The 23,258-nt window shown below is 55.9% G+C and overlaps 1 protein-coding gene across 3 annotated transcripts in view; it reads right to left on the bottom strand.

Annotated features, from left to right (window-relative positions):
• Positions 1 to 22,782, bottom strand: part of EVI5L (ecotropic viral integration site 5 like) — a 34,926-nt gene extending 12,144 nt beyond the window's left edge. For 2 of the 3 annotated variants that reach the window (XM_024238025.3, XM_024238026.3), the window contains exons 1-9: positions 22,651 to 22,782; positions 6,514 to 6,697; positions 5,282 to 5,471; positions 4,059 to 4,283; positions 3,874 to 3,948; positions 3,084 to 3,209; positions 1,674 to 1,817; positions 1,478 to 1,567; positions 59 to 156 (exon numbers count right to left, since the gene is read on the bottom strand). In XM_024238025.3, coding sequence (XP_024093793.1) covers positions 59 to 156; positions 1,478 to 1,567; positions 1,674 to 1,817; positions 3,084 to 3,209; positions 3,874 to 3,948; positions 4,059 to 4,283; positions 5,282 to 5,471; positions 6,514 to 6,650 — 1,085 coding nt within the window. In that variant the 5' untranslated portion in view covers positions 6,651 to 6,697; positions 22,651 to 22,782. The remainder of the gene's footprint in view (positions 1 to 58; positions 157 to 1,477; positions 1,568 to 1,673; positions 1,818 to 3,083; positions 3,210 to 3,873; positions 3,949 to 4,058; positions 4,284 to 5,281; positions 5,472 to 6,513; positions 6,698 to 22,650) is intronic. The other variant, XM_054539511.2, reaches the window with a different exon arrangement.
• Positions 22,783 to 23,258: the final 476 nt, after the last annotated feature.

The following is a 23,258-nucleotide window of genomic DNA, read 5'->3' as shown; positions in this document are numbered from 1 at the left end:
CATGCCCTCGGGGGTCCCCCCTTCCTACCAGTACCCTGGTTGCCCAGCAGGCACCGACCTCTTCATCTTCTTGGGGTTGTACTTGACCTGGTAGGCTTTGAGGACCAGCTTGTCCGGGCAGCTGTCGAACTGGTGGGGGATCACTCTCTGGAAGTACTGTGGGGACACAGCCGGTCACCAGGTCACGAACATGCAGGCCCTGACCACCGGGGGCCGCCCAAGCCCTGTTGCCCTGGAGGGGGGCAGGAACCGGTCTGCCCGGGGTGTCGCCATGTCCTCAACGCCGTGTCCTCAGTGTTTGTGGAGCAACGGAAAGACTGAGCGTGAGGGGAGGGAATAGGGGGCTGCCTGCAGCCAAAGTCTTAGTTTCCAGAAGAAAAGCAGGCAGATGCTGGATGTGGTGGCTCACACATATAATCCCAATGATTTAAAAGCCTGAGGTGGGGGAAATAAATAGCTGGAGCCCAGGAGTTTGAGACCAGTGTGGGCAACATAGTAAGACCCCACTTCTGAAAAAAAAAAAAAAATTAGCCGGGCATGGTGATGTACACCTGTGGTTCCAGCTACTCAGGAGGCTGAGGCGGGAGGATCGCTTCAGCCCAGGAGGTGGAGGCTGCAGTGAGCTAGGACTGCACCACTGTACTCCAGCCTGGGCCACACAGCAACTCTGACTTAAAAAAAAAAAGAAAAAGGAAAAAGAAAAAAAGAAAAGCAGGCCAAGGAGGCTCTCCTGGGAGTGAAGGCTAAGGGTCGGGGGGTCTGACACAGGGGACCTTCGTGGGGGAAGGAGGATGGGCATGCCGGGGGCCTCGGGCCTGTGCAAAGGGTTAAGGTAAGCCGAGGGGGGACACGGCTCCTGCACCCGGCCCAGCTGGCCCCCTCTGGTAGCTGTGGACAATGCCTGCCCGTGTTCACGGACACAACCGTGGCCTTTGTGCATTCTTCCCTGAAGCACCAGCTGGAGGACGCGGGGAGGGGGCAGGGGCCCGCACAGCAGAGAAGTGGCGGTGGGAGGCAGGCTGGCCAGCAGCAGGGCCTCCAGGCAGGCCAGGCTGGGGCGGGGCAAGGCGTGAGGTTGCCTAGACCCCCAAACTCCCTCCTGTGCCCTCACCAGGCTGGGTGGCAGGGTGGGGATGCCCTCATGGTCAGCCAGAGTTGTGATCTGCCATCGGGCTTCGGGGCATCTGTGGGGTTGGGGGCAGGAGGTAGGCAGTGGGGCTCCCAGGGCTCAGCCTGGGCCTCCTATCTCCCTGCGGCCAGGCTGCTGGCCCCCGACTGTGTCTGGCAGAGCCTAGGGGGTCCTCTGGTCCCTTAGGGAGACCTCAGGGGAACAGAGTGGATAGGAACAGATCAGGGATGTCAGGCATGCCACCTTCCACCCTCGAAGCCGGGCCCTCTCTGTCACTTGTGAGGGCATCCTGTGACTCGGAGCCCCTGGCTGGGGGCAGCCCCGCTGGCCCTGGCCCTCCCGGCCCACCTGGGACATCCCCTCCATGTCCAGCTGCATCAGCTCCGCCTGGTTCACCTGCAGCAGGGCGAGGCCCACTCGGAACACGATCTCCAGCCCCTGCGAAGGTGGCAAAGGCAGTGGGAGGTGGAGGGCAGGGAGGCTCCTGTTCCGGCCACCCCCAAGGGGCTCTCTCCCCTCTCCAGGCGCCGTCGTCGCTCCTCACCTCATACATGAAGATGTCGAAGACCCGCGTGGCGACGGGGAGTGGGAAGGTGGTCAGAAACAGTGTGAGGAACCAGGACGAGGCATACATGGATGTGTGGAAGCTTTGGGAACGGAAGTGGGTGTTGAGGTCTGGGAGCTGCTCCTGCAGGGGTGGGAGGCCGGGTGGGTACAGTGAGGGGGACGCCCTCCTACCAGGGGGTGCTGGGCCTCAGTGTCCCCGCCTCCAGGGAGCCTCCCTGGACCTGCGCTGGGCAGCCCAAGGCTCCCTTCCTGGTGCTCCCTCAGCACTCTGTCTGGGGGAGGCCGAAGCACCCTGGAGCTTTGAGCAGCACGGGGTGGGGGCCAGGCAGGGATGGCAAGATCTGTAGCTGCCTGTGTGTGTTGGGGGCCCACCCTGGGTAGGTGATGCGCCCGTGGCAGCTCATGGGGTCCTCACGACAGCCTGAGAGGGTGTGTCTGAGGCTGGGGGAGTTGGATCACTCCCCACAGACACCCTGAGAGCCAGAGGTGGAGCATGGGTAGGTGGCAGCCTCTGGCCCTGGGGGGAGCCCCCCTGTCACCTTGTTACGTGACCTGCCAGCCGCTGTACCTCCCTTGGACCCCAGCATAAAGCTTTGTGCAAGCTGTGTTGGATTGGCCTGAACTCTAGACAGCCAGAAAGTGGAAGATGGCTGGGGAAACTGAGGCTGGAGAAGGCATTAGGATCCCGGGCTTCCTCCCAGCGCCAGGGGCTCTCTGCGCCCTGGGTTTGCAAGCTTGGCTGTGGGAGGGTTCTGCTACCCAGCCTGGGGTGGGGTGGTGCCTTCTCTGCAGCCCAGGCCTCCTGCTTGTGGCACTACCAGGCCCCCTTAGGCTACAGCACCGCCCATGCTCCAGGCCCAGGGAGTGGGGCCGTCACATCCAGGGATGACTGCACAGCCCCACCTGCCATGGCAGCTGAGGCAGGCCGGTGTGTGTGTGTGTGTGTGTGTATGTGTGCATGCGAGTGTGTGTATGTTCGCAAACGGCCTTGGCGGCTCTGCCTGCCAGCCAGGAGCAGGCCCTGCGGGGGCTGCTATTTATAAACAGACGTCTGCGGCTCTCTGGTAATCAGGCAGGCAGACAGACAACACTCCCTCCTTCCACCACACTCTGGAGCAGACAGGGAGGTGGCTGTGGCTGTGTCCGATGTGAGCCTGCCCCACCCCTCTGCCTCAGCAGCCCTGGGAGCCCCCTTCAGTAGTGGCTTTCCTGTCCCTCCAAGCATCCTTCAGGGCAGTGCTGCATGGGGAGAGGAGTGCCTTTTGGAGTTGGAACGTCCAGGTGTGATTTCACAGGCTTGGAATTTTCAGTCCAAGAGATGCCCGGATATGGTCTAGGGTGCCAGCCCTGCCCTCCTGCGGCCCTGGCCACCTGCGGTCCTGCTCACCTGCAGCATGTACTCGAACTGATAGATGCAGAGCCCGAGCTCGGCCATGCTGGGTTTGAAGAGCTCCCGCAGCCGGTACTCCTGCATCAGCCGCACGAACACACAGAAGGCCTCCTCCTCAGGCATCTAGGGGGGACAGGCGGGTGGGGGGACTCAGGGCAGCGGGGAGGGGCGTCTCGCTGCTCATCAGGGCCCTGGGGTACAGGGGCCCATGTCCATGTCGGTACCTGGCTCCCTAGACTCTCATGACACACTGTTGGTCCCTGTGTCCTCACAAGCTGTTTTACTGATGGAAAACCTGAGGCTGAGGTCACCTGCCAAGGGCCACTCAGCAGGAAGCAGGGGAGCTGGACTTGAACCCAGGGCTGGCCACTGCCAGCATCCCCCTTGTTAGGACACCTCCTGTCCCAGCTGCGTCCTCTCTCCCTGTCCTAAGCCCCCCGGTTTCTCTGGAGGAGACCCCCAAGCCCCATAAACACCACGCTGGATGGCTTAAGTCCCCAGCCTGAGGTTCCTGTCCAACCCTGAGATGCGGCAGAGAGAGACAGCCTGTTCCTCCAAACCCTGTCTCTGTCCTGGATGGTACAGCGGACAGGACCCAACCAGACAGGTGCCACTCACTGGGCCTTGGCCTGGCGATTGGCAGAGGTCACGGGTGTGGATAGAGAGGGAGGATCTGCCCCTAGCAAGACGCTGGGTGGAGGACACGCCACTCCCGTCCATCTCTTGGGGGCCGAGCCCAGGGTGGGCTGTTGTCTGGCAGGAGCCCAGCCACCCCCCAGCCACCTACCTGCATGAGGAGCAGGCCCACGATGAAGGCGCTTCCCTGGCAGTAGCCCACCTCCCGGTCTACCAGCGAGTATGCCTAGAAGGGAACAAGTCCTGAGGGCAGGGTCCCGCCGTCCAGCACAGCCGGTGAACTGGGGAACTGCTCCTTCCTTTAGGACCGAGGGAGCGGGGAGCCCTGGGCCTCACCTTCATGACGTTGAAGAGGACCTCCTGGCCTAGGCTGTCCTGGCCCTTGAAGAACTCGTGTTCCGGGTAGGTGCGGGCGATGTCCCTGCGGATCAGCTTCTCGCATGGCGAGGACATCTTGAGCAGCTCGGAGTACTGGTTCTTGACTGGCATGTCCGTGGCGCTGCACAGGAGTTGCCACACGATGGCCCGGAAGTGGTGTGGGATGCCCTTGCGGATCAGCTCCTGGCCACGGGAATGGGAAGCCGGGGCTGGACTCGGTCCCACTGCAGCCTCCCTGTGGCCACCCAGCCCAGCTCCTCAGGCGTGGCTCATCCAGGCCTCAAGCATGGCACAGAACTCATGGTCCCCAATCCTTTTTTTACCCCCTTTTTTTAGAGACAGGGTCTCACTCTGTCACCCAGGCTGGAGCGCAGTGGTGCGATCATAGCTCCCTGCAGCCTTGAACTCCTGGGCTCAAGCGATCCTCTTGCCTCAGCTTCCTGAGTAGCTGGGACTACAGTTGTGCACCACCACGCCTGGCTAATTTTTAAACTTTTTTTTTTTTGACATGGAGTCTCACTCTGTTGCCCAGGCTGGAGTGCAGTGGCGTGATCTTGGCTCACTGCTACCTCTTGCCTCCCAGGTTCAAGTGATTCTCCTGCCTCAGCCTCCCAAGTAGCTAGGATTACAGGTGCACACCACCACGCCCAGCTAATTTTTGTATTTTTAGTAGAGTTGGAGTTTCGCCATGTTGGCCAGGCTGGTCTTGAACTCCTGACCTTAGGTGATCTGCCTGCCTCGACCTCCCAACGTACTGGGATTACAGGTGTGAGCCACTGCGCCTGGCCTACCTGGCTAATTTTTAAACTTTTTATAGAGTCGGAGTCTCATTACGTTGCCCAGGCTGGCCTCGAACTCCTGGCCTCAAGCGATCCTCCGACCTTGGCCGCCCAAAGCGCTGAGATTCCAGGCGTGAGCCACCGCACCCCCATCCTTCATGGGCACTACAGGGCAGCAAGCACATGGGCACTCGAGGGTGCAGGGCCTGTCCAGCACCCCTCTGACTCACTCTCTCCTATCCCTGTGCCCTGGCAGGACACCCTGAAAGTGTCTGCACATCTCCACTGCTGCCGCTGTGCCCAGGCTGGGGCCCTGCAGACCCTGGCGCTGCCTGGTGGCTGAGTGACCGCACCACCTGCCCACGCTGTCGGCCCAGCCCCGCCTGCCTGGCCGCCCCCCACCTTGAGCAGCTTCTCCTTCCTGCGCCGCCACTCCTCCCACTCGTTGGCGATCCGGCCCCACAGGATCCACGTGTCCTCCTCCAGGTGGCTCAGGTTGGAGGAGGCCGAGGAGCTGGACACTAGCGAGGAGCCACTGTTCCGCCGCGAGCCATTCATGGAGCGCATGGACTTGGAGTCGGCCTCCAGGAGCCTGGGCAGGAAGGGCCGGCAGAGGGGAACCAGTGACTCCCTGGGGACAGGGATCCTTGGCGAACCCAGCCCATCCTCCCGGGGGTCTCAGAGGACACCAGGGATTAGGTCCCTCTAGTTCTTTTTTTTTTTTTCTTTTTTGAGATGGAGTCTTGCTCTGTTGCCTAGGCTGGAGTGCAGTGGTGTGATCTCAGCTCACTGCAACCTCTGCCTCCTAGTTCAAGCAATTCTCCTGCTTCAGCCTCCCGAGTAGCTGGGATTACAGGTGCATGCCACCACACCCGGCTAACTTTATATTTTTAGTAGATACGGGGTTTCACCATGTTGGTCGGGCTGGTCTTGAACTCCTGACCTCAGGTGATCCACCTGCCTCGGCCTCCTAAACTGCTGGGATTACAGGCGTGAGCCACTGCCCTCAGCGCCCCCTTTTTTTTGAGACGGAGTTTTGCTCTTGTTGCCCAGACTGGAGTGCAGTGGCGTGACCTTGGCTCACTGCAGCCTCCGCCTCCTGGGTTCAAGCGATTCTCCTGCCTCAGGCTCCCAAGTAGCTGAGATTACAGGCACCCACCACCACACCCAGCTAATTTTTGTGTTTTTAGTAGAGACAGGATTTCACCATGTTGGCCAGGCTGGTCTCAAACACCTGACCTCAAGTGATCCGTCTGCTTCGGCCTCCCAAAGTGTTCGGTGGTGTGAGCCACCACGTCCAGCCTAAAACCTGCATTTTAAATGGGGGTGGGGCCAGAGGAAGAAAGCAGGAAGGCCCGACTCAACTCTTCCTCCAGTCCTGGCTCCATTAACTGCGGCGGATTCACAGATTCACTTCACCTCTCAAACCTTTGGTCTCATCTGAACAGGGTGGGGACACGTATGTTCAGCCAGGGTTGGGAGGATGAAAGGAGGTGTCCCTCATCCAGCATCTGGAGGTGGCTGTCACCTTGCACACACCGGGCCTGGCTCTGAATGTGAGGGCACCTGGGAACTCCTGTGGGGGCCCAGACTGCACCCCAAGATTTCACCCCATCCCCCAGCCCCCAACTCACCGGTTCTGCTCTTCGAGCTTGGCCAGCAGCTCCAGCTCATCAGGGCTGAGGTTTTCGGAGTCAGAGGTCGGGGAGCAGGTGGGGGCCGACAGGGCCTCCTGGGATGAGGAGTCGGGGCTCAGAGTGGGGCTCGCCATGGTGGGTGGGCTTGTTAGCCGTGAGCGGGGTTGGTTCACAGCTCTGTCTGGGGGCCAGAGACATGCGTGGTCGGCATTGGGTGGGTGCCCACTCCATCCTGCCTGCCCACCCTCGGGACATATCCTCACCCTGGGCTTCCTGCCTCTGGTCCACCCCTGTCCGTGCACCCCTCATCCCCATGTGCCCCAGCCCAGCTGACAGCCATGCTGCCCCTTCTGTTCGAGACCCTGGCGATTGGGATCCCTGCCTGTGTCATCAGGCCGGACGTCTGGATGGAGACGGGAGGACTGCTGCCAGGATGTGAGCCGTCCTGCTGTCCCTGGGCATGAAGGCCAAGGCTCAACTCGACACCCCTGAGGCTGGAGCAGGGCCCGGAGCAGAGGCTCCCTGTCACTTGGGGCTCCACGGACCCTGCTGGGACCTTGGGGTGCAGGAGCCCCCTGCTTTGCCGGCCCTTCCTAACAGCTTGGTCCCTGTCCCCTCCACGGCCTGCCCTGGGAGCCCCACATCAGTGTCTGACTTTCCCCATCTCATCAACCAAAGTGGGCTGCTAGCACGGCCAAGAGCAATTACTCTCGACTGTTAATTGTCTGGCGCTGCCAATGGCCGGAAGAGTCGACTCCCCTTGGGTTGGGAAGCCAGGGACGTGGCAGAGTGCTGGGAATCTGTGCCCTGGCAGACACAGAGCCAGAGCTGTGGGCTCCGATCCGTATCCAGATCTTGGCCTGCCACGTGCCGGGCGAGTCCCAGCCACATCTCTCCTATCTTTTTGCCGTGTCATCTGGCCCAACCCTTCTGGGGGCTTCAAGGACACTGGCCTCTCGCCTTCTGTCAGCCTGGTGGAGGCAGATCAACACCATGTCAAAAACAAAGGTACTGCGCTCAAATGGATCTGCGTCTGAAGCATGGCTCCCCTCGACCAGCTGTGTGACCTTGGGCCAGTCACTTGGCGTCTCTGAGCCTCCATACATTGAGATCATACAGGACATAGCCTCAAGAGTGGCTGTGGAAACTGACCACGTGACTGCACATAACGTGGTCAGAACAGAGCCTGACGCTCAGCGACAGCCCCACGGACATCGGCTATCACTGTCCATCCTGGGGCCAGGGCTCCTGGGTTCTGCTGTGGCCTGTGTGGGGACTAATGGCCAGGGGACCCATAGCAGGGGGCCCTAGAGGAAAGGGACGGCTATGGGAGTGGAGGCAGCGGCTGGGGATGGTGTTCCTTCATGCTTCTTCCTGGTGAGCCCAGGCTAGCCTCCAGCATCTGAGAAGATGGGGATACCTAGGGTCCTGGCGGCAGGAAGGAAATCCTGCTCCTGCCTCCTTATTTGCACGGCTCCTCATGCCCGCCCACTGCCCGGCACGCTCTGTAGCAGGAGTCTGCCGTGTGCCACTTGGCCCCACCTGACCTGGCTGACAGCTCCACCTACAGAGGGGGCCTCACTGGGTCCTTGGAGTGGGGATATCTGGATCCCCAGGCAGCAGGGGGACATTGGCGGGACCATAGCAGACCACTCTATACCTGCCTGGCTACCGTTGGGTCACTGGGCACCTTCCCACAGCCCAAACTCAGTCCCCAACCAACCCCTGAGGGCCTACAGGTTGGATGGACTTGACCCTGGCCACCCCCGTTCTCCTGGAATGGGGTTGGGGGAGGTGCGCCATTCTTTTTTTACCATATGGGGACCCAGAACCCTCTTTCTCCAGGCCTCTGTGGCTCCCCAGGGCTGCTGGTTCTACCTTGGGCCCTCAAGCGTTCCCCTAGTCTGCCAGGTGCTGAGGGTTTTGGATTTTGGGGAGCGGAAGGAACTCTGTCATTGCCAAGTGGGCCGGGGCCACCTGCCCTGAAGACCAAGCTGCTGGGCACCACCTAATTAGGAGTTAATCATTCCCGAGACAGGGACAGTGGGGGCCACTTTGGGGCCTCCCACAGAGTTGAAGTGTGCCCGGACAGAGACGGGGGCTGTGGACAAGAAGTGCTGATCAGAAGGACCTCTCTGGGCGGGCAGGGGCTGGGAGGGTAGCTTCAGAGCTGGGAGAATGGGGAGGAGGTGGTGGAGGCGAGGCTGGAGCCTCAGAACCACAGATGGAGTTGGGGAGCAGTGAGAGCTTCAGAACCGAGGAAACCCAAGCTCAGGGCATCAGCCCCACCCAATCTCTGCCAGAGCCTCGGTTTCTTTTCTTTCTTTTTTTTTTTTGAGACGGAGTCTTGCTCTGTCACCCAGGCTGGAGTGCAATGGCGCAATCTTGGCTCACTGCAACCTCTACCTCCTGGGTTCACGCAATTCTCCTGCTTGATTACAGGTGCGTGCCACCACGCCCAGCTAATTTTTGTATTTTTAGTAGAGACGGGGTTTCACCATGTTGGTCAGGCTGGTCTTGAACTGCTGACTTCGTAATCCGTCCACCTCGGCCTCCCAAAGTGCTGGGATTACAGACGTGAGCCACCGCGCCCGGCCGAGCCTCAGTTTCTGATTTTAAAAATCAGAACCCCGGAGCCGTCCACCAGCAGAGGTTGTTCAGCTATTTATCACGAATGTGTGTGTATTTCATACAGGAAGTGAAATGTATTAAATACGCAGGGCTGAAACTTGCAGTCTGAGAGGCAGGAACCTTCTGATCCCACCGGAACTTTCTCGCCACTCATCCCCAGACTCTCTCAGTGGAAACCATCCTCCTGAAGCATGTGTGCACGCACAACACACATGCCCTCTCACACACACTCTTCACAGCCACCCCACTCCCTCACGCATGTACACACATTCACACCCACTGCCACTCACGTACAAACTCTCACACATACACATGCACACACTTGGATACACACACCCATGCCTAGTCTCACACACACACTCACACACCTATAACACACATGCACACACTCGACACACACACCCATGCCTATTCACACACACACACCTATACACACACTTGACACACACCCATGCCTATTCTCACACACACATTCACACACCTATACACACATGCACACACTCGACACACCCATGCCTATTCTCACACACAACCTATACACATACATGCACACACTCGACACACCCATGCCTATTCTCATACACTCACACTCCTATACACACACATGCACACTCGACACACCCATGCCTAGTCTCACACACACACCTATACAAACACATGCACACACTTGATACACACACCCATGCCTCACACAGACCTATACACACGCACACACTCGACACACACACCCATGCCTATTCTCACACACACACCTATACACACACATGCACATACTCGACACACACACCCATGCCTATTCTCTCACACGCTCACACACCTATACACACACATGCACGATACACACACCCATGCCTATTCTCACACACACACACTCACACACCTATACACACATGCACATACTCGACACACACACCCATGCTTATTCTCACACACACGCTCACACACCTATACACACATGCACACACTCGACCCACACATGCTCATCCACAGTCACACGTTTACACATATGCACACACTCGGATACACACACACCCAGTACCTTCACACACACACGCACACACTCAATACACACATACCCATGCACATTCACACATACACATGAACACACTCAGATACACACACACCTATATACCTTCACACACACATGCACACACTCGATATACACATGCTTATGCATATTTCCACACACACATACAAACATATACACACACACCCAGTACCTGCACACACACGCACTCAATACACACATACCCATGCACATCCAAACACACTTGATACATAATTTGCACACACATCCATGCACACACTTGATACATACACACCCACACATTCACACATTTTTCACACACATGCACACACTTGATACACACCCATGCACATTCACACACACTTGATACACGCACACTCACACAATTCACACACATATACACACACTTGATACACCCCCACACAATTCACACACAGACATGCACACACTTGATACACACACATTCACACATCCCCACACACATGCACACACTTGATACACACATTCACACACACATGCACACACTTGACACATACACACATGCATACATTCTCACACATGCACACGCTGGATACATACCCATGCACATTCATACACATGCACACATGCACACACACCTATGCATATTCACACACTCACACATATACATGCACACACAACACACACACCCAAGCACATTCACACACACAGTACACAACTTATACACATGCACATGACATACACTCACACACTCAGGCATACATAGATACTCTTTCACACTTCTCAACACAAAACATACCCATTGACACACACTCTCGCATCCACACTCAGGCACACACACATTCATTCCCACCCATCTACACACACGCACTCACACACACTTCCTGCACCGAGCAGCCCTCACTCCCTGGGAACACAGCAGGTTTGGGGTGGAGGTGGGCTGCTGTCCTGATTCTGTGGGCAGCCCTGCACCCCTCCCACGGTGCCATGACGCTTGCTGGCTCAATCACTCCTTCCTGGTGCTGACTGAGGGCCACCTGAGGGCCGGCTACTGTCTAGGCAGGAGACATGGCAGGGAGCGAGGCAGGGGAGGCCCCATCTCCATCTCCCCATGCTGGATGGGCACGGGCCTTGGCAACCCACCCACTGGCCTCTGGGTCTGGGGTTGCAGCCTCTCCATGTCCTTAATTTCAATGCTTCACCCTCAACTGCTCCTCAGCCATCTGAAGGGGGGTCCTGGACCCTGTCCCTGCCAGCCCCCACTCAAGCCACACCTCCACAGGGCCACCTACAGCTTAGGAAGCTGAGCCAGGCCAGAGCACTGGAAAGGGGCTGTGTCTGGGGGTTGTGGGGGGCGTGGGGACGGAAAGTGCTGGAATGCTGGGCATCTTCGACTTCCGTTTTGCTTTCCCTCTCGGGGGCACTGCCGCGCATGCTTCCTCCTTCCCTAAGCCCCCTCCCACCTGGCTGATGAGGACTAGGCTCCTGGCTTCACTGCCTCACTGGCCAGGACTTCTCAGTCTCCCATGTGGCATCTCTTCCTCCCCGGGTCCGTCCTTGGCCTTGGTCTTGATGCCCTTGGGGATCTCATTCTTGGGGCTTAAATGACCCAATGTATGTCACCAGCTTTTCCTTTCTCTCAAGAACTGGCCAAAGTTGCCAAAGTTGCCAGAACAGCTCCATCGGCCCCCAGCCCACCCTCCATTCCATGTTCTGTGTTTCCCCCACAGAGGCAGGAATCACCCGTGCCCTCTTGGAGTGTCCGGGGCAGAGACCAAGAAACAATCACCCAGACCCTCCTTCACAGATTGAGATAAACGCTTGCAGTAAACAATACGGTAGGATGGAGAACAGTCAGGCAGTTCCTCAAAGACTTAAACACACTGTCACCACGCCACCTGGCAAATCTACTCCTAGGGCTCAACGCAAGAGAACGGCAAACATCTGTTCACAGCAGCATTGTTCACAACAGCCAAAAAGCAGAAACAATCCAAATGTCCATCAACGGGTGAATGGATCAACAAAACATGGTCCACCCAGACAGTGGAATATTACTTAGCCATGAAAAGGCGTGAAGCACCGAGACAGGCCACAGCATGGATGAACCTTGAAAACAAGGCGCTCAGTGAGAGACGCCAGACACCAAAGGCCACACACTGTGTGACTCCCTTTGTACGGAATGTCCAGCATAGGCAATCCATAGAGACGGAAAGTGGATGTGTGGTCACCAGGGGCCAGGGGAGGGAGGAATGGGGAGAAACTGCTTATGGGTATAGGTTTCTTTTTGGGGTGATAGAATGTTCCAGAATTAGATAGTGGTGATGGTTGCACAACACAATTGGAATAAATGTCACCAAACTGTAAGCTTTAATGGGATGATTTTTTTTTTTTGAGATGGAGTTTTGTTTTTGTTGCCCAGGCTGGAGTGCAATGGCATGATCTTGGCTCACCGCAACCTCCACCTCCCGGGTTCAAGTGATTCTCCTGCCTCGGCCTCCCGAGTAGCTGGGATTACAGGCATGTGCCGCCACGCCCAGCTAATGTTGTATTTTTAGTAGAGACAGAATTTCGCCATGTTGGCCAGGCTCATCTTGAACTCCTGACCTCAAGTGATTCACTCGTCTGGGCCTCTCAAAGTGCTGGGATTACAGGCGTGAGCCACTGCGCATGGCCTAGGTTTGCACTTTAGAAAGACCCTTCTGGCCCCTCATGCGGAGATGCTCTTCAAATTCAATGCTTTCCTGACAGAAGCAGGCCCCTTGTCCTACTGCGGGTGCATCTATCTGGGACCCCGGTGCCACCTGCCACCTCCACCCACCCACTCTGGCCAGGCCTGGGTGTTCCCCTCCTGCCTTCTCATGTTCTAGAGCTCAGCCAAGCCTACCACCCACACCCCACACCTCACTCCCAACTGGCCTCTGCTCTCCAGGCTAGAAGCTGCTGTCTTTTTGTTGTTGTTGTTGCTGTTGTTGCTTTTAGAGGCAAGGTCTCACTCTGTTTCCCAGGCTGGAGTGCAGTGGTGCGAGATCCTGGCCTCAAGTGATCCTCCCACCTCAGCCTCCTGAGTATCTGGGACCACAGGTATTCGCCACCATGCCTTGCCAATTTTTCTATTTTTTCGTAGACATGGGGTCTCACTATGTTGCCCAGGCTGCTCTTGAACTCCTGGCTTCAAGTGATGCTCCTGCCTCAGCCTCCCAGAGTGCTGGGATCACAGGTGTGAGCCACCGTGCCCCGCCAAAGCTGCTATCTTGATGGCGCCTGCCACGTCCATTGAGCTTTCTGTCCTTTCTGATGCTCTGTCCATGGGGCCACCAGAACCATACAGAACTGCAGCTCTCGACATGTCATGTGCCTGCCTAAGACCCTTTAGCAGCTCCCAATAGTGAGATGGAGCCCAGATGTCTGTGCAAGACGTACATGCCCTTCTCAGCCTCGCCTCTTTCTGCATCCCTGCCTGGCACACTCAGCCCTCCAGGCACATGGGTCTCCTGGTGTCTGCCAGTGTCTGTGCACACTCTGTTCCCTCTGACTGGAAGGGCATTCTCCAAGGCCTGGTTTGGATTTTTTTTTTTTTTTTTAGATGGATGGAGTCTTGCTCTGTTGCCCAGGCTGGAGTGCAGTGGTGCGATTTCGGCTCACTGCAAGCTTCGCTTCCTGGGTTCACGCCATTCTCCTGCCTCAGCCTCCTGAGTAGCCTGGACTACAGGCACCCGCTGCCATGCCTCGCTAATTTTTTGTATTTTTTAGTAGAGACGGGGTTCACCGTGTTAGCCAGGATGGTCTCGATCTCCTGACCTTGTGATCTGCCCGCATTGGCCTCCCAAAGTGCTGAGATTACAGGCATGAGCCACCGCACCTGGCCAAGGATTTTTTTTTTTTCTTTTTAGAGACAGGGTTTTGCTCTGTCTCCCAGGCTGGAGTGCACTGGTATGATCATAGCTCACTGTTCACTGCAGACTTGACCTCCTGGGTTCAAGTAATCTTCCCGCCTCGGCTCCTCAAAGTGCTGGGACTGTGTCTGGCCGGTTTGGCCATTCTTTCTGTGAAACCTTCTCTGTCAACCTCCCTTCTTTCAGCATCCTGGCTCGCTTCTCCCCTCTCTCTCCCTGAAAACATCCACCCCTCTGCCTATACCCAAGCCCAATGCACATTCTATGGCAATTATTTCTATACGTGCCTGCCTGCCTGCCCTATGGGTCCTGCACGATTTGAGGACAAGAGCCTCTCTTCTTAATTCTCTATTCCAAGCCCTTAATGCACTATCTGGCATTCAGTACATGCTCAACAAACGTTTGTTGAATAAATGAAGATGAAACTTTCCATGTCACTCAGGCAGGTGATCAAGGTCAACATCAACAGTGATAAGTCACGTGGCTAACACGTACCCTTGATAGGATGTGACAGGAAGGACCCTTCACCCCTGTGGTCTTCCTCCCCAAGACCCCATTCTAACCATGAGAAACACCAGAGAGGCTGGGCATGGTGGCTGACACCTGTAATCCCAGCACTTTGGGAGGCCAAGGCCGGCGGATCACTTGAGGTCAGGAGTTTGAGACCAGCCTGGCCAACATGATGAAACCCTGTCTCTACTAAAGATACAAAAAAATTAGCTGGGCGTGGTGGCACATGCCTGTAATCTGAGCTACTCAGGAGGCTGAGGCAGGAGAACGGCTTGAACCCAGGAGGTGGAAGTTGCAGTGAGTCGAGATTGCACCACTGCACTCCAGCCTGGGTGACAGAGCGAGACTCCATCTCAAAAAAAAAAAAAAAACAAACAAACAACCCCCCCCCCACCGCAAAAAAAACCAGACAGATCAGTATTAGAGGACATTCTACACAACACCTACTCTGCCTTCCTCAAAACCGTCAAGGTTGGCCGGGCACAGGGGCTCACACCTGTAATCCCAGCACTTCGGGAGGCCAAGGCGGGCAGATCGCCTGAGGTCAGGGGTTCGAAGACCAGCCTAATCAACATGGAGAAACCCCATCTCTACTAAAAACACAAAATTAGCCGGGCGTGGTGGCACATGCCTGCAATCCCAGCTACTTGGGAGGCTGAGGCAGGAGAATCACTTGAACCCAGGAGGCGGAGGTTGTGGTGAGCCGAGACTGCACCACAACTGCACTCCACCCTGGGCAACAAGAGCAAAACTCCATCTCAAAAAACAAAAAACCAAAAAACCAAACCAAACCAAACAAACAAAAACGTCAAGGTCACGAAAAGCAAGGAAAGTCTGAGAAACTGTCACAGTCCAGAGGAGGTTAGGGAGACATGACGACTAAATGTCATGTGGGATCCTGGGATGGAAAAAGGTTACTGGGAAAAAACAAAGGAAATCTGAATGAAGGGTGGACTTTAGTTAATAATAATATATCAATACTGGCCCATTAACTACAACAAATGTATCATATGAATGGAAGACATTGACTATAGAGGAGACTGGGTATGGGGCATATGGAAACTCTGTATCGTCTTCTCAATCGTTCTATAAATCTCAAAGTGTTCTACAAAATAGTCTTATTTTATTTTGTTTTATTTATTTTTTATTTTTTGAAAAGGAGTTTCACTCCTATTGCCCAGGCTGGAGTGCAGTGGTGCGATCTCGGCTCACTGCAACCTCCGCCTCCCAGGTTCAAGCGATTCTCCTGCCTCAGCCTCCCAAGTAGCTGGGATTACAGGTGCGCACCACCACGCCCAGCTAATTTCTGTATTTTTAGTAGAGATGGGGTTTCACCATGTTGGCCAGGCTGGTTTTGAACTCCTGACCTCAGGTGATCCGCCCACCTCAGCCTCCCAAAGTGCTGGGATGACAGGTGTGCGCCACCACACCCGCCATTTTATTTTATTTTTGAGACAGGGGTCTCACTCTGTTGCCCAGGCTGGTCTTGAACTCCTGGCCACAGGGGATCCTCCTGCCTCAGCCCAAGTCTATTTTAAAAATAATAATAAAGGATGGGCGCAGTGGCTCATGTCTGTAATCCCAGCACTTTGGGAGGCTGAGGGGGGCAGATCATTTGAGGTCAGGAGTTCGAAACCAGCCTGGCCAACATGGTGAAACCCTGTCTCTATTAAAAATACAAAAAAAAAAAAAAAAATTAGCTGGGTGTAGTGAGGCATGGCTGTAATCCCAGCTACTCCGGAGGCTGAGGCAGGAGGATCGCTTGAACCCAGGAGGCGGAGGTTGCAGTGAGCTGAAATTACGCCACTGCACACCAGCCTGGATGACAGAGTGAGAGACTCCGTCTAAAAAAAAATGAAAGAAATAAAAATAGAAATTTCTGTACAGTGTAAGCAGAAAAGCCAACGACGGCTTTAACACACAAGTGCCATATGGCACAGAGAGTCCCTTGACTAGGCTGAGGAAGAAGAAGGATTTGAACTCGGATTTCTGACTGTACAGCCTTTGCCCTAAATCCACCTGCTGTGCTGCAGCTCTGTCTGTATTCTTTTACTTTGGGAATGATACATGTATGTGAAACCCCAAGTGCAGGGGTTACTCAGTGAAAACAGTCATTATTTTTCAACGGCGAGAGAGGGTGAGCACATATGATGCATCTTTCAGTCTGTGGCATTTTCAGAGACACCAATGAAGACCCCGAGTTTCCTTTCCATGTTGTTTCCTTTCCTCCCCTACCCCCCATTTCCTTCTTTTTTTCTTTTCTGAGACAGAGTCTTGCTCTGTAGCCCAGGCTGGAGTGCAGTTGCATGATTTCGGCTCACTGCAACCTCCGCCTCCTGGGTTCAAGCACTTCTGCCTCAGCCTCCGGAGTAGCTGGGATTACAGGCGCACGCCACCACACCTGGCTAATTTTTGTATTTTTAGTAGAGACAGGGTTTCGCCATGTTGGCCAGGTTGGTCTCGAACTCCTAACCTCAGGTGATCATCCCGCCTCGGCCTCCCAGAGTGCTGAGATCACAGGCGTGAGCCAGCACGCCCGGCCCTACCCCCCATTTCTGATTCCTCCACGTCTAATGATTACCAGGGACACAGACTCATTTTGGAATCAAAAGCCCAAGATGCCACGTGACCCCGATTTGTCCAGCCTGACCGACTGCTGCTGTCTTGGCTGGCTCTGACCTCTGGGGAAATGGCCCAACCTAGCACCTTAGGTCCTTTCTTCCTTGGCAAGGGGTGGGCAGACAACTGACAAGTGAGCTGCCCCTTGGATAACAAGAACAGCGGCTTGAATTCAGAGGTCCCTGCCTGATCTCTTCTTGTGCCCAGTCTAGCTGCTCCTCCACATGGTTCTGGAAGTTTCCATATCCCTGGCCTTGGAGTGTAGGTTGTTATCCCAGATCTCTTGGCTCTAGGTGAGAACTTCAGAGCTTGCAGCCTGGGTTCAAATCCCTCCTCTATCCCTTTCTTTTCTTTTTCTTCTTCTTTTTTCTTTGAAACCGAGTCTCCCTCTGTCACCCAGGCTGGAGTGCAGTGGCACGATCTTGGCTCACTGCAGCCTCTGCCTCCTGGGTTCAAGCAATTCTCCTGCCTCAGCCTCCTGAGTAGCTGGGATTACAGACGCCCACCACTATACCTGGCTAATTTTTGTATTTTTAGTAGAGACGGGGTTTCACTGTGTTAACCAAGCTGGTCTCGAACTCCTGACCTCAGGTGATGCACCCGCCTCAGCCTCCCAAAGTGCTGGGATTATAGGTGTGAGACACCGCTTCTGGCCTCCTCTTCCACTTTCTATCTTTGTGACCTTGGGTATGATGTATTTTGCCTCAATTTTTTTGTTTATTTTTATTTTTATTTTATTTTTAGAGACAGGGTCTTGTTTTGTCACCCAGGCTGCAGTATAGTGGTACAATCATAGCCAACTGCAGCCTCCAACTCCTGAGCTCAAGTGATTCTCCCGCCTCAGCCTCCCAAGTAGCTGGGACTACAGACACTTGCCACTATGTCCAGCTAATTTTGTTATTATTATTATTATTATTATTTTTGCAGAGAGAGAGTCTCACTATGTTGCCCAGGTTGGTCTCAAACTCCTGGCCTCAAGTTATCTCCCTGACTCGGCCTCTCAAAGTGCTGGGATTATAGGCGTGAGCCACTGCACCTGGCCTGCCTCAGTTTCTTTATCTGAAAACAGGGCTAATGACAGTATCTACCTAACAGTTTTTGTTGGAAGGAATCAATGAGCTTAAACCTGTCATGTGCTTAGGACAAGCCTGACCTATGATATTTATTCCCTCCTGGATGAAAAGTTCTACTAGGGCAGGGGCTGGGGCTGTCTAGCCCACTATTGGATCTTCAGAGTCTAGCAGGCATCCCATATTTGTGGGATAAATAAATTCCCCTCTTCAACAGGCCCTCCCTTTCTGTTTAAAGGGATCCTGTTTAAAGATTAAACACAGTAAAACTAGAATAGTCATTATTGATAACAATAGCAGCAACAGCAGCACACACCTTTGGCTACAATCTGAGAAGTGAACCATTCTGACCTGCGGAATCCTTTCTGACCTAAAAAAATATTTTCTTTCTTGTAATCTGACCAGATTACTTTCGTCTATTATAATACGTTCCCTTCTGGAAAATCCCTCATTTTTCTTTTTTTTTTAAATTTTTAAAATTTGTATTTATTTCTTTGAGATGGAGTCTCGCTCTGTTGCCCAGGCTGGTGTGCAGTGGCGCGTTCCTGGCTCACTGCAAGCTCTGCCTCCCAGGTTTAAGCGAGCTGGGGCTACAGGTGTGCACCACCATACCCGGTTAATTTTTTGGTATTTTTAACAGAGACGGGGTTTCACCATGTTGGCCAGGCTGGTCTCGAACTCCTGACCTCAGGTGATCCACCCACCTCGGCCTCCCAAAGTGCTGGGATTACAGGCGTTAGCCACCGTGCCGGGCCTCAGATTTCAATGAAACACTCTCACAAGCATATCGTGGCATGCTGAGAAATGAATGAAAGTGCAGGTGAGTCATGCCAATGAGGCCTTCCAAATCTCCCTCAAAAGGATAAGTCTCTTCCCTGACCCTGATGAATTGAGTTAGTTCTCCCTGACCCTGATGAGCTGAGTTAGTTCTCCTAAACTCACCTCCTTCCTTCTATTGCCCGGGCTGCTAGCATGTGTGTGCTGCAGTCTTCCCTGGGAAGGGTGGCTTTGCTGCCTTTCCAAGTTCTCCCAACTAGGGATCCCCTTTGCTGGGGAGCCCCCCACCATGTGTGCCAAGTGTACAGATGGCACTGGGGACACAAGGGCCTGTAGTAAGACGCCTATCAAAGGAAGTACAGGGACACGCCTCCCTGAGTGCACCACACTTGCTCCTGCCTCTTGGGCGTGTGTCCAAGCACTTCTGCTGCCTGGAACACCCTTCTCTGCCACGCCTGCCTGTGACCTGGTCCATACGTCATCCCTGCTGTACCTTCCCCAACACCCCAGGGATGCATCAGGCTTTTTTTTCGGGCTCCTATTGCAGCCTGCTGTACATAATTCTGTCTCATGCTCCCTGCAGCAGGCCTCAGGCCAGGATGGCAAGGGCGCGTGCTGCAATCCTGGTTCCTCCAAGTTTTGGGGAGGATTAAATGAGATAATATGTCAATGGTGCTTGGCATGGTGCTGAGCACGTGGCGGGGGCCGCCGCATGCCAGTGAGAGGACTTAGATGCAGAGAAGGGACCACATTGTACACATCTTACATTCCTTCACACCCCAACATCTGACTCCAGGCCCAGGGCTTCCCTGTAACAACTGGCATCTCTATTCTGCAAGAGGAAATTGAAATATACATTCCTCCTCATCCCCCTGCACCTCTCAAAGCTCACAAACAAAGATGCAGCTCCGCGAGCCCAGTCTTGGGTAAAACTGCGTTTGTATCACTGACAAGCCCTCCTCGTGGTTTCCTATAGAGTTCACAGTCATTCCCGGGAAGACTTCATACCCCACTGTCTCTGCACAAAATTCCACCCTGGGGAGGCTGTAGAGTTTAGTTTCCTGTGCGTAAGAGATACCACGTGACCTTCAGGAGTCTTTTCCTCCACGCCTTCCTTCAGCAAGTGGACAGAACAAACCTCTTCCTACCCGGCGTCAGAGGTCTATGTGGGGCATCAGAGATCTATGTGGGGCCTCAGCATGGCTATCCAACAGCCCCTCATGCCCACTCTGTTCCCCGTGGTCCTCCTGGGAAGACCCTGTGTATAACCACAAGTCCTGCAACAGACCATCTCTCATCTTCATTCTTCCAGCTCTGATTCAAGCTGGCTCCCTGCAATACAGCTCAGCCCTAGGAAGATGGCCACTTTCCAATGAAGTGTCAACTAAGACCCCAGCAGGTACCTGGGTGGCCAGTGATTCACAGGAGCCCATAGGACTCCCCTCCAAGACCTTACACACAGCACCTGGCGAACACACAGGGCCACACCCTAGCCTCCCTGCAGTTCCAAGTTCTGTTCTAAAAATTTAGCTGCTCTCCCCGCACCCCAGTTTCCGATGGGGAAGTTGAGGTACTGAGCCGCAATGAGCTTTTTCCCGGGTGGTCCAGAATCCGCTAGTGAATACAAGGAAGCCTGGGCCTTTTATCTCAGGGTTTCCGAGTACGGTTATGTTGTCAGAAGGACCTCAGATGCACAGTGCCCAGGCTGCGCGGGACTGGACTGGCCCAGCTCCTCACCCCCTGCAGTCCTGGCCACAGTGTCGTGCCAGCGTCTCCTCTCCTGTCTCGTCTCATCCCTGTGCCAGGGCCAAGCCACCTGCGATCCCTTCCAAACCACCCTCTGCTGACCACAGAAGCCCAGAGGAACCTACAGGTTGGACCCTGAGGCCAGAGCTGGGAGTGGGGAGGGCGGCGGGATGGATGGGAAGAGCCACATAAGACGGAAAGACACAGGGACACGGGTCCTCTAGCTCAATCACAGCCCGGCCGACGGGGAATAAAACGAAGCAGACAACTCATTCATGTTTCACTCGAGCCTCTTCAGCACATTTTTCCCTTCTGAAAATATTCCTTAACAAAGAGCTGCCTGCTTCTGGCAGGCCCCAACCCAGGTCTCAAATGCCAAGATAGAAGGAAGCTGTTTTGTTTTGGCGAAACACACTAGTGGTGGGTGAAAGAACTCACTCGGGCTGTCAGAGGCCAGCTCTGAGGAGCAACCTGGACCGCCCTGCTGGCTCTGGCATTTGAGACTAGTAGGCGTGATGGGGTCAGGAGGCTGGGGGCAGACTTCAGGACGGAAGCCAGGAGCTGTGAATCCTCTCCCTTCCCGCCAGGGGGTGGCATAAATCAGGGGGCGGGCAGTGGTTCCTTCGGGACACTAGTGTAGGAGAGAAAGTGAGCGTCCTTCCCTTTGAAAGGGCACAGCTGGGAAGGATGGATAACTTGGCAGAGGCCTGGGGCAGGTTCCCACAGGGGCAGGTGCTGGGGGATTCTGGGGGCCTGTCACCCTCCAGGGCTCCAGTGTGGGCGCTGGTTTGGTGGAGGGGCAGGTTGGCTTCCTGGGGCGCGGCAGGCACCTCATGGTCTCTGGAGTCTCTGCTTGAGCTGGGGGAGCTGTCGGGGGCTCTGGGAGGGCCTGGACAGATGGGATCTGAGGAGGGGTGCAGAAGTGTTGAGTGGGTGGGGGCAGGGGCAGATATGCCTGGGGTCTGTGTTGGAGCTCTTAAGTTTTTCTGTGTGTGCTGGGGGATCTAAGCGATCCACTGTGTGTGTGTGTGTGTGTGTTTAGGGTTTTCAGAAAGATGGGTGGCTCTGGATGGGGAGTGGGGTGGTTCAGAATATCCATCGGGAGGTCTTGAGCATGGGTGGATTTTTCAGGATCCAGGAGCCAGGATCCAGATGGGGCAGGATCAGTGGAGCTACCACAGTGTGCTGGGTGGACGCCGGGGAGTGGTGTTTAGGGGTGCCCTTGGGCATGTGGCAGCTGGGGTGGGAGATGGGCTAGCAGGCTGAGCTGAGGGCTGTGGGTAGGGGTAGGAAATCCGACTTACAGAGGCCAGAGAGGGGTCCTGTGGGGTCAGCGTGGGGCGGGTAGGGCCCTGAGGGTGGTCTCCTTGGGGAGAGGTGGGGGCAGTTGTGGGCCCAAGATAGGAGGACGTGAAGTGAGGGGGTGCGGGGAGGGGGTGGCAAGTGTTGTCCAGAAGGGAGGGGTCCTGAGAGATCAGGGCAGAAGGTGGACGGGGGTTCTTGGGCTTGGGGGGCGCTTCTGAGGGGCTGATCGGCGGAGTGGGGGGATGGGGAGCCCTGAGGGGTTTCCCGGAGAGGAGTCCTGAGGGTCACTGCAAAGGGTGGACGGGGGTCCTGGGCCTGCGGGGTCCTCACGGGGAGGGGACGGAGTGGGGGAGGGGGATCCTGCAGGAGCTCCCGGGGAGGGGTCCGGAGAGATCGGCAACGAGGGTGGGCAGGGGCCAGGGTCCCCCGAGGGTCCCAGGCTGGGGATGCCGAGGCTCCCAGCGCGGGTTCCGGGGCACGACGGCCCGAGTTGCGGTCCTGCCGATTCCCCGCGGGCCGCATCGCGGAGCCGCCGGCCTGAGCAGGCGCCCGGGAGGCCCGGCCCGCGCCGCCCTACCTGCGCCGAGCGCGCCGCCATCGCCGTGCCGAGCCTCGCCGCCCCGGGCTGCGCCGCCGGATCTCAGCCGCGCCGTTCGCCCCGCAGCCCCGGCCCGGCCCCCTCAGCCGCCCCCCGGGACCGCGGCCGCCGCCGGCTCCGCCGCTGCCATTTCACCCGCTGACAGGAGCCGCTGCCCCGCCCCCGAGGCCCCATCCGCCAATTCACCGCCCCCAGGCGCCCTGGCTCCGCCCACCAGCCAGGAGTGACGGGGTGTCTGACCAATCCGTGGCTATTCCGTGAGGGGAGCCCTGGCTACGTTCTGAAGGTTGCCGCCTCTGAGAAGAGAGCGAATTGAAATGAGGGAAGGGATGAAGGACAGGTAGTTTTGCGTATCGGAATGAGGAATCCTGTTGATCAACACCCGGTAAGACCAATAGCAAGGAAAGGGGGGCTGTGTCCGTGAGGAAAGGCTGCGGCCCTGAAGAACACCAGGCAGACGCCGCCAAGCGTTTGGCACTAAGCCCCGCCCAGAGCCGGGCTTTCTGCCCAATGACGAGACGCCCCGAGACGTCCATTATTATCTGCCCCTCAAACCTGGGCCCTGGCAACCGTTGGGGGCGCTGTAA

Source organism: Pongo abelii, chromosome 20 (genome assembly GCF_028885655.2).
Source record: "Pongo abelii isolate AG06213 chromosome 20, NHGRI_mPonAbe1-v2.0_pri, whole genome shotgun sequence".
Lineage (NCBI taxonomy): Eukaryota > Metazoa > Chordata > Mammalia > Primates > Hominidae > Pongo > Pongo abelii.
This window is presented reverse-complemented; position numbering and strand designations above follow the sequence as displayed.